The sequence below is a fragment of the Pseudorasbora parva genome, chromosome 13 (genome assembly GCF_024679245.1).
Source record: "Pseudorasbora parva isolate DD20220531a chromosome 13, ASM2467924v1, whole genome shotgun sequence".
Taxonomy (NCBI): Eukaryota; Metazoa; Chordata; class Actinopteri; order Cypriniformes; family Gobionidae; genus Pseudorasbora; species Pseudorasbora parva.
Genome location: NC_090184.1, coordinates 21,029,113 through 21,045,549, shown reverse-complemented (window position 1 = coordinate 21,045,549; position 16,437 = coordinate 21,029,113). Strand labels below are relative to the sequence as shown.

The 16,437-nt window shown below is 37.7% G+C and overlaps 1 protein-coding gene and 1 pseudogene across 3 annotated transcripts in view; both read left to right on the top strand.

Annotated features, from left to right (window-relative positions):
* adgrd1 (adhesion G protein-coupled receptor D1) overlaps positions 1 to 16,437 on the top strand; it is a 62,710-nt gene that overhangs the window by 17,548 nt on the left and 28,725 nt on the right. For all 3 annotated transcript variants that reach the window (XM_067413424.1, XM_067413425.1, XM_067413426.1), the window contains 3 exons: positions 1,239 to 1,346; positions 4,744 to 4,819; positions 5,982 to 6,123. In XM_067413424.1, the coding sequence (XP_067269525.1) occupies positions 1,239 to 1,346; positions 4,744 to 4,819; positions 5,982 to 6,123 (326 nt within the window). The remainder of the gene's footprint in view (positions 1 to 1,238; positions 1,347 to 4,743; positions 4,820 to 5,981; positions 6,124 to 16,437) is intronic.
* LOC137039354 (5S ribosomal RNA) lies at positions 2,726 to 2,842 on the top strand (annotated as a pseudogene).

The window sequence follows — 16,437 nt, the reverse complement described above, 5'->3', positions numbered from 1 at the left end:
TGACAATATAGTGAATTTAACTTTTAACTTAACATAGATGAGAAACAGTTGGAAGTTTCTTTTTCAAGATTTCAAATGCAACTTGCATGTCTATAATGACTTGTGAAAATACGTAACTTGAAATGAATTAGACATGGGCCGTAACATCTCTTGATATGCTTTGTGCAGATTCAAAATTGAAGTCTCATTGAAGTCTCATTTCTGAATCGTGCCATCTTAAATTCCACGCTTCACAGTCAACTCTATTCTGTCTCTGATCCTCCCTTTGCTCTGATAAGACTGTTTGTGAGGGCCAGAAGTCACATGAGAAAACCTTCCAAGTTGCTTGAGCTATTATTGAACTTCATTGTTACATTCAGTGAATAAAGCAAAAATAAGCACAAGATCACAGATTAAACTGAGAGAAGGGTGATTCACCCAAAAACAAGAGATGTTGTTGAGAAAAGACTTCACATAGTTTCATTCGGGTAGCGCCTTACAATATTCACAATAAAGACGAAATACTCTATACTCTACCAATACTAGTGAATATGCTGTTTAACCTTTATTTTAAGTTACATTGTCATTCAGAATTTTGGAGACATCAAGATTTTGTTAATTTATTTTAATAAAGTATCTTATTGGGTTAATGTGCAGTAAAACAGTAACATTGTGAAGTATTTTATACAATTTATGTATTAAAATTAAAATGATGAAATGTTGAATTTTCATTTTAACCTTTACTCCAATCTTAAGTGTCACATAAGCCTTCAAAAATCATTCTAATACACTGTCACTTAAATGTAAACAGTTTTGATAAATAGTTTTTTTTAATAGTAACAAATTAAATTAAAACAATGCAGTGTAGCTTTTTGAGCATTTTTTCAATGAAGTAAAATCAGAAAATTATTCAAGACATGTAAACAGTCTGCAATAAAAATAAGCAACAAATGGCAAACAGCAGAACTAATATACAATTGAAGTAAACAGTGTCGACTGTGTTTACATTAATACCTCACAAAGAATTGTACCAAAAAGCGCAGCCGCTTGTCACAGATCATGCTTTCAAAATGCATGGGAAACCAGCTGCCTTTCAGATGGTGCACATGCAGGTACAGAATACACTCAGTACTTCTGTACTCTTTCACAGACTTGGTACCAAACTGTGGTTCTTTTGACCTTCTAGGAACTAATGCAGTAACAAAGCAACAGTATACTTACTATGGACAGTGACCCAACCTTTTTTCAAATGTGTCCAGATTACTCTCTGATGAAGATCCCTCAGAACTACAATCTGCCCAGCTACCGGTTCCCCACACAAGGGAAGAGTTACATCTCAGTACCAGGAGAGGCCCTTACAATGCTGTGTGAGTATGCCCACAAACGCACACACAAACTCTACAGTGTGGTGGTGATCCTTATCCTGATCATGCAGCTTTGTTAGTGAATGTATATTATTACAGAGAGTGCGCTTGATTTCAACAGAGTACAGTGCTCGTCTATGTCGCCTATGCTATGATCTGCCACTGACTAATGGGATAAATCGTGCTTAAAGAAACAAACTTTAATGATTTTCCACTTACTAAAACACACTTTAACCATAATGTGCATAATGGAACAAACAAAACCTGGACCGGAGCATTGACATATGAACTGGAATGGATTGCTAAACAAACTGCCAATCATTTTTTTCTTTTTGAATAGAAGGTTGTTGTTCTGAATCATTCCTACCCAATTTAGCCCCTGATTATGAGTAAATGTGCGCATACACATATCGTTGCATTTATACGCCTCAAGCTGCAGTGAAAGAACACATTGTTTTTACACAGGGAGGTGGAAGGACATGTATTTGTTGTCTGTCCTCTTTAGCCATAAACAACAAATAAACAATGCAATCAACTCTGATGACTTCCTGCTGCTCTCTAATGAAACCTGCCAATCACACAAACTCCTCTAGGAGAAAGCGTTATATAATTTGGAGTAGTTTATAGAAGCGTTACATGAAAAACAGGGAAAGTGTCTGCGCTTGCTTTTTTATGTATAAATGCGAGCAATAGTTGAAGTGCGAGTGTTGCAATGTTTCCCATGTGGCGGCAGTAATTATGAGGGCATTAAACGTTTTGTTTGTTTGACACTGTTTTGGGGTCAGCTCTCCTCAGCTCCTCTGGTGCGGTGCTGAACCTGAGCCCACGCTCTGTTCATTATAAACAGCTTTAATAAACTATTAAAGCTCTATTACAGAAATGGCACATAAACGCTAGCACTGGCATTAGCGTGCCATTGAACGGCTTCTCCAGTGCAGCCGGACATATGGTACACTTCATTACCAGAACCAAGCAGAGCTTTTATACGGCAATTAAAGAAAGCAAGAGAAGGAGCGCATTGAATCGCCGTGTATTCCTGTTGGGCCAAGTCTTAAATAAAACATTTGTAAAGAGATTTTGCCCCTTGGTTTGTGAGGTTATTGGCCCAGAGCTCATCTGAAGCCCAACTCAGAGGAGTTAGTTGGGACGTAGTGATATTGCTCATTTGGTCCATTAACACCTGTAAAAGCACTAATAAGTTGTAAAAGAATGTTTCACAGTAATATTAACTGTGAAACATACATAATCAACATTAATATCAAATAATACATATTAATGTATAAATATACAACATAAATATTAAATAACGTTTATTTAATGTTAAAATTAAATATTAAATATTTATGTTGTGCAGCTGCTTGCCCAATTATTATTTTAATTCATCCAGCAGCCATATCACCCTGTAGCCCAAGACTGGTTTCCCACTGAAGCTAAGCAGGGCTGAGCCAGGCCAGTACCTGGATGGGAGACCAACTGGGAAAACCAGGTAGCTGCTGGTAGAGGTGTTAGTGAGGCCAGCAGGGGGTGCTCACCCTGTGGTCTGTGTGGGTCCTAACACCCCAGTATAGTGATGGGGACACTATACTGACAAAGAGCACCTTCTTTCGGATGAGACGTTAAACCGAGGTCCTGACTCTCTGTGGTCATTAAAAATCCCAGGATGTCCTTCGATAAAGAGTAGGGGTGTAACCCCGGCATCCTGGCCAAATTTGCCCATTGTCCCCTCTCCATCATGGCCTCCTAATAATCCCCATATCCTGATTGGCTTAATCACTCTGTGTCCTCTCCACCAATCAGCTGGTGTGTGGTGAGCGTTCTGGCGCAATATGGCTGCCGTCGCATTATCCAGGTGGGTGCTGCACATTGGTGGTGGTTGAGGAGATTCCCCCCTTCAATGTAAAGCGCTTTGAGTGCCTTGAAAAACGCTATATAAATCGAACACATTATTATTATTATTATTATTTATTTATTTATTTTTTATGTAGGCTACACATCCAGTATAAGCTGAGAACTGAGCTGCTGAAACATTTCATAACTTTTTTTACATATCAGTTCTCAAGACATTTACACAAAAAAAAATAAACACTTGTGAGTGTCTGTGGGTTAGTTTGTTTCAAATATTATGTTGTAAGAATGTGGAGAAAACTTAAATGAAATACTCTAATAATGATACTTTCCATGATTAATCACAGCAACACCCATCTTAAAGAGTTAGTTCACCCAAAAATAAAATGTATGTCATTAATGACTCGACATCAAAAATAACATTCAAACCCATTTAACTGACGATTGTTGTCTTCTGTTATAAAGATGAATGAAAAAAATGCACATAATGCTGTAAAACATAAACAACTGTTCTGTCAGATGTTCTGCGTTTTGACAACTTTTTGAATTTTCTATAATTATATCTCTAGGTAATGAAGATATATATATATACCCTAATGTTGTTCCACACCCATAAGACCTCTGTTCATCTTCGGAACACAGTTTAAGATATTTTATATTTAGTCCGAGAGATTCTGCCTCTCCATTGAAAACGTGTGCACAGTATACTGTCCCTTTCCAGAAGGACCAGAAAGGTAATCATCAAAGTAGTCCATATGTGACATCTGTGGGTTAGTTAGAATCTCTTGAAGCATCGAAAATACAGACAGATATAGAGACATATCTATATGTCTCAAATATAGAGACAGATGTCACATATGGACTACTTTGGCTTTGGTGATGTTTTTATTACCTTTCTGGTCCTTCTGGCAACAGTATACTGTGCACACGTTTTCAATGGAGAGGCATAATCTCTATGACTAAATATAAAATATCTTAAACTGTGTTCCGAAGATTAACGAGGTCTTATGGGTGTGGAACGACATTAGGGTGAGTCATTAATGACATAAATAAAAATTTGGGGTGAACTAACCCTTTAATGTAAATGATTTATTTATTTAACTGTTATTTATATATAACAGTTATTTGTGTGGCCCTATTTCAGACCCTGATGAAATGATACTGCCACATCCAATGGCCCACAACAGTTATCAACAATAATTTACACGGTTATTTACACAAATTCTGCTGTCAAATTGTGATAGTAATAATTGTGTTTTCATTATAATAATGAAGTTGTTTTTAAACTCGAATGGAAATGACCCTGTCCATTTATTTTTTAATGGCCAAAACATTTTTTTAAGTGCAGTGTGACCCTCATCACACTCTTCCCGCGTGTGTGTGAACACACATCTTTCCCATTAGAGTTGCACTGAGAGGAGCGCATGCAGCGTCTGTGATAATGAGGCTATCCTCTCTGTGCATTTCAACGGCAGCCCAACACATTCTTCAAAACACCACATACATGCAGTATGTGTGATCGAATGGTAACAGTTATGTCTGTTTCCCCCTGCAGCTCAGACTACGATTGTGGGACTTTTCTACCACAAAATGCACAACTACTACAAAAAAATCAGTCCTCTGCAAACCAGGTAAAGTGTGTGCGTGTTTCCTGTTGTACATTGTGTTCTTCTGAGCATAGCTTTATCGCTGTGGTTCTCTCATCTGGGCCTCTGTGTCTGATACTCCCAGTCATTAAGTCGATTGATAACACTCTCTTCTCATCTTAACGCAGCCATGATCAGTACTTAACTTTATTTATTTATTTTAGCACAAATCTGGGTCTCAGTTGGCCTCTCTTTATGTAACTGCACTGGGCAAAGGAGCTGAGAGATGCTGCCGGCTGTATTCTCATTACCATCTGAATTTATCAGAACCCAAATATATGTAATGTGGTTGACACAAATTTGCTGTTGGTTATACAACATTCCAGACAGACAGACTGTCAGTCTGTGCATTAGTGGTGGGTTACATTATTAAGGTGCAGTCACATTTACCAATTCACTGTGAAATTTTGTGGGCAAAATCCAGTCAATTCAATCAAAATTGCCCCATGCATATTTTGCTCGTGTTCAAGTTGGTCATGGAAATTTGCTGTGCAGACCAACAGAAAGATGCTTGGTTTGAAAGTGACTGTTTAAGCTGTGCTTCATACATCGTTACACTATTGATAATAAAGTACTGCAGCCATGACGTCAAAACCTGGAAGACTTAATTCGCCAGTGGTTTCCTCAAGGTTTTCCTATGGGTTTTTATCATGTTTTTTTTTTTGAGTATTCTGTGGTTATGAGTAATGTGTTAAACATAACTTGTGCTACTTGGGACAATTTGCTCTACAACGTAAATTGAGTACACTCATGTTGTTATCTAGTTTCATTTTAGAAACATAAGTTTTTTTTACCTTCAAAATTAGCAAAGGGTATGTGTCATTTGCTTTACAAAGCAAAACTTCAAAGTGTCATCATATTATGTTTACCACAGACCATATTTCATTACATTGCAACTGTTAAAAAAAGGTAATTCTATATAGTATGAATGAAATCTGGAAGTACTACATTTGCATGTGCATATTCATATATTTATAAAAACGAAACAAACGGCAATACTGGGTTTATAAAAAACTAAATCGCAGTCGAGATCTTAATACCATTTTATTTGTTCTTATTTGTGTGATATTATGGCTTTTATTAGCGTCATTTTCTTTGCTCATTCTGGAATGTTATACCCAATGTAACTAACTGTCCATCTCTGCAGGATAAATGAGGCGGTGGATTTTAAAGATCATAAGATCCAGATGGCCAGTCACCTTATTTCTCTGAAAGTGGAGCCATCTCCTGCACTGTCACTAAACCTGTCTACTGAGCCGCTCATCCGGATCGTCCTTACACATCAGCTGGTAGGAAAACTTTAATCTAGATCTTCCTTTTGATCTTCATCGAGGAGTGTGGGTGCTTTGAGCATTTGCGTGTATAGCTAATTTTTAGTACGTTTGGAAGATTATCATATTTAAAGAATTTTATTTAGTTTGACAACTGTAACTGAAATAATTGTGTAAAATGACGACTTTAATCAAGCAGACAGTTCTATTTATCAACCATTTGATTTAGTCTCATTCGGAACGAACGCACTGCTTACGCTCATCAGCCAACATCTGGCTTTCTGCACATCAGGCTAGACTCAATACAATTAACATAAATTAATATTTATGAACCAGTCAGGTCACTGAGCCACTGGTAGAAAGTAAAGTTCCTGATGAGACGTCAATTGTGACAGCCTATTAACATTTTGTTCTGATACATAGATTTCTTCTGAAAGTTTTGTCTAACCAAAATCATTCCATTAAATGTAACAAAAATGATTCTTAATAGGTTGAAGGAAAACTTTCAAAGAACTTTTTTGCTGCTGTGTTTGTGGTTTTGTCTTTTGGTGAATCGTGTTATACAACAACTCCAGAGTTCAGACTTGTCAGGACTAACCATGGAAATCCATTTCAGTTTGCATCATCCCTCGCACTCTTTTTTTTAAAGTTTTGAAACAGCAAAAGTATTTTGCCAAAAGTAAAGTGGTTCTGAACGCTGGAACCATAAGCCTTGAGGTCTTTTGAGAAGGGAAAGATGATTTGGTTTAACAAGGAGCTTATTTGGCCTGTGTGCGCAGATGGTACGACTCAGTCGAGGATGCATCCGTCTGCCAAATTTCCATGGGAAACCCATCAAAAATGGATACAGATGGCATGTAGACAAGTTAACCAATACAGCATGTTTTGGGAGGGTATTTGCAGTTAAAAAAAACACTAAAAAAACTGTGAGGAGTTCAGCGTAGCATTAGATTTCACACACCACGTTATACACATTATCCATCAGCTAACCCACATTTGACAGCTCACTGTTCTCTTTACCATTACATAAGATCTGCTAAACTTTTTCAATAAATAACTAAACTCAAAAATAATAACATCAAAAATAACATTCAAACCCATTTAACTGAGCAGTCATTTCTTTTTTCATTGTTCTTTTTCAAGCGTTTTCAATGCGTTCCAAATCAAAGCCATGCTGGCGTGAATGTAGCTATAGAGACAAACATTTGTTTTGCTGGCTTTTTATGGTTTTGTGAGAGATGATTATTTCAGTGATGTTTGTTGGTGGAAATGTGTGTTTCTTTGTACAAAGACCATTATGTTAAATGAAAGGAACCTGCTAAAAGATTAAAGCCAGAAACACTACTCAAACACAGATGTGAATGCTTGTGCAGGTTCCCATCAAAATATATCCACGGCTTCCTAAAGACTGATCAGTTGAATAATCATTCCGAAATTACAATGACTAGTATTCATTGTAAAGATGTCATTTTTCACGTCCCTACTAGGAAAATTGATACCAGGCATTTTAATTTCATTAGGTCATAGTTTGAATGACTGTCTAATTAATCTTGGGACACTGGCTTTCTGTGTGTAGGACTGTCCAGAACAGAGGCAGTGTTTTGTGAGAAATGTGTGAGCTGAATCACTAGATCAATAATCTGTTACAGTGTCTGTGATGGATTACTGTGATAATACTGTTTTTAAGATAATGGTCAGTTTTGTGTTTTTAAAAGATAATGGTTTTTTTTGGAGGATGTCAGTGGTTCTCACGGTAAATTCTCCCTGTGATCTGAGCTGATTTATTGCGTCTAAACTACATAGAGATATGCAAAGCTTTTTGTTTTCAAAATCCAGTCAACCATTAGTCTTATGGAAATCCTTTACAATTAGGCTAATTTAGGGTCATCTTCGTTCAGGTGCATTTCTTTGCAAAAAAAAAAACACTTCCTTAAAAAAGTTTGGTATGTAAGAAATGTATTTCATAAAATGGCCCTGATATGTCACCAGACATTAAGAAATCATGTTAATTTCAAATACTTATATCACTGACAACAGTAGTCCGGCCAGGTTATTGTCATTTAAAAGTTGTTGTTGCAGCTCTCAACTGATGTTGATGTTGACATGTTGTGTTTTGGCCTGAAGCTCCTCCCTCCGCCTATCTACCAATCACGAAGTCAGTAGTGTTTCGGCATCCGGGTTGCCAGATCTGCTCTAGTTACCACAGCTGCAGCTACAAACGTTCCTGCTGAGTCATACAGCTTATCTGGCAACCTCGAGTCAGGGAGGAAGGGGAGAGGGGATACACCGCTCTACAGTAATTTGAAAGTGATTGTAGTACCAGTTTTGGCCACAATCTTACATACACTTCATTCAATAATTGTCTTTATTATTTAAGGTGGTGGATTTGCTATGAAACAGGTGCTTTGATGGCTGTAGCAAAGGGTTAAGTTACTCTTCTTATTGTTTAACAACTGACTTGTCAATTAGTTGTTTGTTGTTATTGTTTTTTAGGGTTTTTTTTGTTTTTGTTTTTTTGCTGTGGTGATTTAAGATGCAAGTTTCTGCAAAAGTTTTTCATCAATTATAAGCACCAATCCCATCATTACCTCATTTTTTACTTCTCCTTTTCTTCCTTCACCTGTCCCATCTCTCTCTGCTGGATCACGTGGCAAGAGGTGAACAAATGGAAAGAGTGATTTCATGAGGAATGCTGGCAATGCTCAGTGTCGAAATCATAAGGATTAAAAAAAGATTTCTGACAAGCTTTTGCTGCATTTACAATGTAATAAAGTTTCAGCGGAGCAGACACAAAACAGAGACGCCACGCATACTGAGCATGAGCGCACGTCTGTTGCGCTGTGTGCAATCTTGTACTTGCACTTGTATGTTTACATTAATCAAAGACATTACTAGAGGCTGTTTAGTCATTTTAATACGATGCACCTTCAAATCCAATGTGTATATAAAGCAGCCTGGATTGGATTGATATAATCATCCATTGTGCTCTGTATTTGTGTTCATGTGAATGTGGTTGTGTGCCCAGTAAAGATGTGTGTGGGTGAATTACTGAACCACAGGCAGTTTTGGTCCAGGAGTTATTTCCGCTGTGGTTCAGATTTAATAACAGATTCACACAGCCCTAATGTCATTACAACTTATAAAAAATCTCACCAAGTCTGACACGTATTTTGATGTATGACTGAGGACTTTTGTTTTCTACTTACAGTCATGGTTTTAAAAGGTACAATAATGAGTAGTGCTCACTGCCAGAAGCTTTTATAACTCACACAACCCGTTCCTTTCTGAACACACTCACTTTAAATGCCTGCTCACTCACTCAGTAGGTCACTCGTTCACACACTAATTTATTAATTACTAACTTAATCACTCTTCTCAGCCACTCATTAGCCACTGCCGGGGCAGTGTGATTCATGGCCACCAACAGGTTGTATGGGGCCAAGAGCCTTGGACCTCGAGTCGAGTTGGACCTCTGTCTGGGTTTCCACTTTCGGGCTAGTAGCCCCACAGTGCTACCCTAAACTTGCCCTAGTCATACTTCCTTGGAACACATATAACACCACCAGTCCACTAGCAAGGGGAAACTTCAGACCAGGACACACACGGCACATATTGATTTATTTGCATCTTCTTATGCATTTGTGATCACAGCGCTGCACAAAAGAACTATATTAGCGCTTTTAGTCCAGAAGTGTGCACATTTAGAAAAATAATCAGATATGTGCAAATTTGTCGCATTTTTGAAGAAGGAATGTTTATTTCCATTAATTTCACCCTGAATTATGAGATCTAAGGAGGTTTAAGCAATCTCTCTGTTGCTAAAGCCTGAGCAACAGAAAAAGCTCACTAAATGAATAGAGTTATGATGTAATTTATGACAAACACCAATGCAGTGCCAAATATGGGTATCAGGTAGTTCTCTAACAGAGACAGATGGAAGAGAAAGACGTATTAATTCTTTCCCCACCAGCGTTTCTTAAAAAAGTTGCCAGTCTGCACCAGCATTTTTGATCATTTTCACCAAGATTTCAATGCCCCCAGAATATTTTCAATATATTTCAGAATTGATATGCTGTTGAATGTTTAATGATCGCCTTACATATTTGTAAGCAATCTTCTATTTCTTGTTTCTGCTTCTGTTTTTAGATCTAATGAGTCTGTATTATTTCAGATAATGTGCAGCTGCTCCCCCTACCATATTACAGTGAAAACTTGTAGATCGTGGATTGCTGAAAAAAAACTGGTCAATAGCAGGGAAAGAGTTAACATGAAATATGAAACCAAATAAATACACAAGTATGATGTATTCGCTGGGCCAAATGCCCCTGGCCATTGGCACGAGAAAGCCCTGAACAGGCACAATCAAGCCCCGGAAGTGGCAGTGCAAATGTGACTGGCCCTGGCATGGACTATTCACTTGATTGATTCCTTTACTCGCTCAGTTACTTACACATTCACATACTCAAATTCACTTATTCATTCACCCACATACCTGCTCACCCATTCATTCATCCTCTCATTCAATCACTGCCTGATTTATTCAACGACTCATTCACTTACTGTTTGATTTTCATTCAACTACTCACTCACTCATTCACTCACTGACTGATTCCTTCAATCCCCCATTCACTCACTGACTGTTTTATTCAATCACTCATTCACTCGCTGGCTGATTCATTTAACCACTCTTTCACTCTCTGAATGGTTCACATAATCACTCATTTACTCACTGTTTGATTCATTCAACTACTCATCCACTCGCTGACTGATTCATTCACCCACTCATTCACTCGCTGGCTAATTAATTCAGCCACTCATTCACTCTTTGACTGAATCACATAATCACTTATCCACTCACTGATTGATTCATTCAAATACTCAGTCACTCTCTGACTGATTGATTCAACCACTCATTTACTCACTGACTGATTAATTCAGTCACTCATTCACTCACTCACTGACTGATTTATTCAACCACTCATTCACTCACTGACAGATTAATTTAGCCACTCATTCACTCTGACTGATTCACATAATCACTCATTCATTCACTTACTGACTGATTCATTTAGCCACTCATTCACTCTCTGACTGATTCACATAATCACTCATTCATTCACTCACCAACTGATTCATTTAGCCACTCATTCACTCACAGACTGATTTATTCAACCACTCATTCACTCACTGACAGATTAATTCAGCCACTCATTCACTCTCTGACTGATTCACATAATCACTCATTCATTCACTCACCGACTGATTCATTTAGCCACTCATTCACTCTCTGACTGATTCACATAATCACTCATTCATTCACTCACTGACTGATTCATTTAGCCACTCATTCACTCTCTGACTGATTCACATAATCACTCATTCATTCACTCACTGACTGATTCATTTAGCCACTCATTCACTCTCTGACTGATTCACATAATCACTCATTTATTCACTCACCGACTGATTCATTTAGCCACTCATTCACTCTCTGACTGATTCACATAATCACTCATTCATTCACTCACCGACTGATTCATTTTGCCACTCATTCACTCTCTGACTGATTCACTCAATCACTCATTTACTCATTGACTGATATATTCTGCCTCTCATTCATTCACATACTTATTCTATTATTTATTCTTGTTCATTCCTCCAGTATTTCTCTGAATATGTCTTTCAGTTGGTCTGACGTCCCCCTCTTTCTTTATTTCCTCTCCTTCTCTCACGCGTTCTCAGATGAATTGTTATAATCTATAGCAGATGGTCTGGCTGAAGTGATCCTGTTGTAGCTAATGGCTGCGGATTGTGTGGCCTCCTCCTTTTCTCCCTCTCCATATCTTTCTCTTTCTTTCCCTCTTCTACTCTTTTTCTCTGAACACCTGAAACATAACCTTCAAACTATAAGTTCTGCCTTGCCTTGTTACTCTTACTTTTATATTTTTAGAATTCTCTCATATTATGATTTACAACGAACAAATACTCCAAGATTGTGTTTTCATCGACATTATGATTGAAATACCATTAAGCTCTTAGAATGTCCCCACGCGATCACCTAAGCACGTTTCACTTCATTTTTAGCCTTGACTGGATCCAGGTTTTAGCGTTCCACAGAGACTTCAACCATTTCCTAGCTTTTTCCAGATCCGGAGGACGTCTGTCAACTGTCCGAACCCCTGAGACCCCTTCTCCTCACACCACGCACAGCTCCTATACAGATGTTTTACAGCCTCAGTCTCCTCTACAGACTCGTTCACTAACAAAACACGCTGTGTGTTGCTTGGAGACACAAAACACTTCTACTGTGGCTTCCGTTGGAACTCTTATTTCATTGCAAAATAGAGCAAACAATACAGTTTAAAACATACTTCACTTAATATTATCTTTGTGTTTATTTAACTGTTGCATATAATAAATGTCACATTTGCAATTGTGTGGATATTTGGAGAAAAAAATGCATTCTTTTTTAAAATAAGTTTTAAAATATATCTCTATGCACTGTCTGTGTGTATATTTGTGCTTAATGCTAGTAAGTGCAAAAACCCTAAATTTCCAAAGGTACATTTTTTTCCAAAGGTACAGAGAACGGCAGTAATGTAGCGCAGTTTATACTGCACGCATCATATCATATGCACACTGCTTGTGTGGATGCAGTCAGTTTTGATTGCAAAAGATGAGGTCATTTGATGTATTTGACCTTTTATGGCATTTTGCCTGTTAGAAATAGCCTAGATGCTCGGTTTTAATCTTATTTTAAGGTCGGGTAGAATTACAAACCCAATTCCAAAAAAGTTGGGACACTGTACAAATTGTGCATAAAAACAGAATGCAATGATGTGGAAGTTTCAAAGTTCAATTTTTTATCCAGAATTTCAACATAGATGACATATCAAATCTTTAAACCGAGAAAATGTATAATTGTGTTAAGGGAAAAATAAGTAGATTTTAAACTTCATGGCATCAATACATCTCAAAAAAGTTGGGACAAGGCCATGTTTACCACGGTGTGGCATCCCCTCTTCTTTTTATAACAGTCTGCAAACTTCTGGGGACTGAAGAGACAAGTTTGCTCAAGTTTAGGAATAGGAATGTTGTCCCATTCTTGTCTAATGCAGGCTTCTAGTTCCTCAACTGTCTTAGGTCTTCTTTGTCGCATCTTCCTCTTTACGATGCACCAAATGTTTTCTGTGGGTGAAAGATCTGGACTGCAGGCTAACCATTTTAGTACCCGGATCCTTCTTCTACACAGCCATGATGTTGTAATTGATTGTTACATGTTGAAAAATGCAAGGTCTTTCCTGAAAGAGACAACGTCTGGATGGGAGCATATGTTGTTCTAGAAATTGGATATACCTTTCAGCATTGATTTTACCTTTCCAGATGTGTAAGCTGCCCATGCCACATGCACTCATGCAACCCCATGCCATCAGAGATGCAGGCTTCTGAACTGAGCACTGATAACAACTTGGGTTGTCCTTGTCCTCTTTAGTCCGGATGACATGACATCCCAGTTTTCCAAAAAGAACTTCAAATTTTGAACTTTTTTTGTCCCAGTTTTAGCCGGCAATGGCGAAATGGTAGATTGTGTTTTTCTCTGAAAAACTCCTTTCTGATATTGCTCCACTATTTTTCACCGCAGCATTGGGGGCTAATAGGTGATCCTCTACCTATCTTGACTTCTGAGAGACACCGCCATAGTTGCAAATTGGTCCTCCAGCTGTTCCTTATATGATCATTTAAAGGTGCCCTAGAATTAAACATTTTATTATCCATGGCATATTGAATAACAAGAGTTCAGTACATGGACATTACATACAGTGAGTCTCAAACACCATTATTTCCTCCTTCATATGTAAATCTTGTTTGTGAAAAACACCACGGAAAAACAAGCGATTCTCGACATAACGGCAACTGTGACGCAATCGCTGGGGATCATTAATATGTACGCCCCCAACATTTATATACGGCAGCGCATGCGGCACCCGAGGATAGCGAAAATGGCAGATCATGGAAATAGATGTTATGTTCCAGGCTGTGCAGGGGACGTTGGGACTTTTCATACCCTTCCCACTGAACAAAACCGTCAATGTTTATCTATAACCAGATACCACAACAATTTAATTAAAAGTTGTTTGTTTGCTCGGCCCATTTCACCATGGACAGTTTTTATAACCTGGACAATATCAAGCAGGCTTCACTCAGCGTCTGATACTGGAGAAACGCCAATTCAAACTATATCTTTGCGAGCAGCAAGTACTGATTGTATCCACTTATTGACTGTCTAAACAATTTCTTATTAAATTGGAAGTTTCTTAGTGGACAACATCACCTGTGTTGTCTAGATCCAATGCAAGATGCTAGTACAATAGGAAACACCAAGTAGTACACATCAGTATGACAAATGTCAAAGTTAATATTATTTCCTGCTAGTGTTGTCATACAAATCTACAAAATACAGCCGTAGATACAAATGGCAATCCCTTTTGTTGGATATAATTATAATTTAGCCTATAGGCTGTTTTTATCAACAAAACATAACTCAGGAGCTAACTAATAGTTTAGTTGCTTACAGATCGCTCACTCGATCCTTTTAGCTCCTTTTAGTCATCTCCACCACTTAAGTTGAAACGGTAGTAATTTGATATGGCATCATCAATTTGTTTAAAAAAAAAACTGTAGGCTACTAGCCTGACAAGCCCGACCCACATCAAGATGTTTGGTCTGGAAACTCACCATTGACAGGGCTCAATCCGAGGGGCGGGATAAACGGTTGTCTTTCAAACTCCCTCTGCACGCGATAGGATAGCCCTACACCAACCAGAGCAACTAAGGTGAAACAGAGCTTGTTGATAGATTAAACATTCACAGTATCCGGTCGGCAAAACTCCCAACACATCTTCCCTTTTTAAGAATGACTTCAGTGCCGTTCTTTGTTATTTTCTCAGAGAAAAGCTTAACTCCAAGTCCTCCAGAATCGCGGTCAAAGCTGATTCGAAAGATCACCGTTCGCCAGTTTCTGTGTTTACTAGAAGCACGCAAACGCAACTCGGCCATCGTCATTACGGCCCCGCCCACTGACTCTATGCACGATGTGATTGGCCCGGCAAGAGTTTGGCGTTTACAGCTCAGAAGGGTATTGAGAGTTGCTAGACGACATTCTCGGGCAGATTAGATTTGCTGCCGCTAGAGTCCGTCTAGATTTCTAGGCTAGTAGGCTACTGTACTGTACAAACAACATATTTTTGCGGTAATGTTAACCAGTTCGCTGTTTCAAATTTTTGATTCAAAGTGAAGAAGCTATCATTGTAAAATCAAATGCATTACAGTGATTACAATTTTTTTAAATGCTAAAAACAAAGTTGTGACTGCTGACGATATGAGTTAACGCTATGCTAGTTCACATGTAGACTGAAGTTATAGTACTGACTAGGGCTGGGCGATATGGAGCAAAAAAAAATCTTGATATATTTTGCTATGATATATATCTCGATATCTTTACAGGAAAAATAACCCCCTAAAAACTACAGCAAAAACAAATATGCCAAATACCACAAAATCTTTTCTTTTTCTTTTTTTTTTAAGTGCAAAGAGGTAGTCAGTTCATGTAGAAACAAAGTGCTTTTGCGACATTTAAAAAAAAAACTCCCTGATTACATAAATAATAATAATTTAACTGTGAATTTTGATTTAACTTGTATCAAAATTCAAACAGTAGGCTAGATGTCACACTCTTTACTAAAGTGTGACTGAGCGCCTCATCACGCGGATCATGTACACATGAGCCGATATTCACTTCTTTTCCAGTTACAGAATAAAATATGAATGTCAGAAGGTAGGCTATATGATAGGCTAACTCCACATTAATATTCATGACCCTTCCAAATAAGGCAAAAAGAGAGCATTACATCCTAGGGACAATTTCTGGAGTTGTAAATGGACCTATAAAACTGTAAAAAAAAAAAAAAAAAAAAAATGTAATGCTTAAATAAGTCACATACCCTATATGTAGATAACAGAGAACAATTTAAAATATTGTTTCAAATCATTCTATGATGAAATTCAAAATGAGCCAATATTTGGCATGACATTTCAAAATCTCTAATTTTCAACATTTGATTATATTCTATTGTGAATAATTCTATTGTTTATGAGATTTGTAAATTATTGCGTTCCTTATATATTCAGGATTTGTACAGTGTCACAACTTTTTTGGGATTGGGTTTTTAAACAAACAGCAAAACTTTGTTTGCGTACCCCTCACATACCCAGTTTTGGGAACCACAGTGCTAAATGTTTATGCACGTTTACTGTTCAAGCGTTTCTCATTGG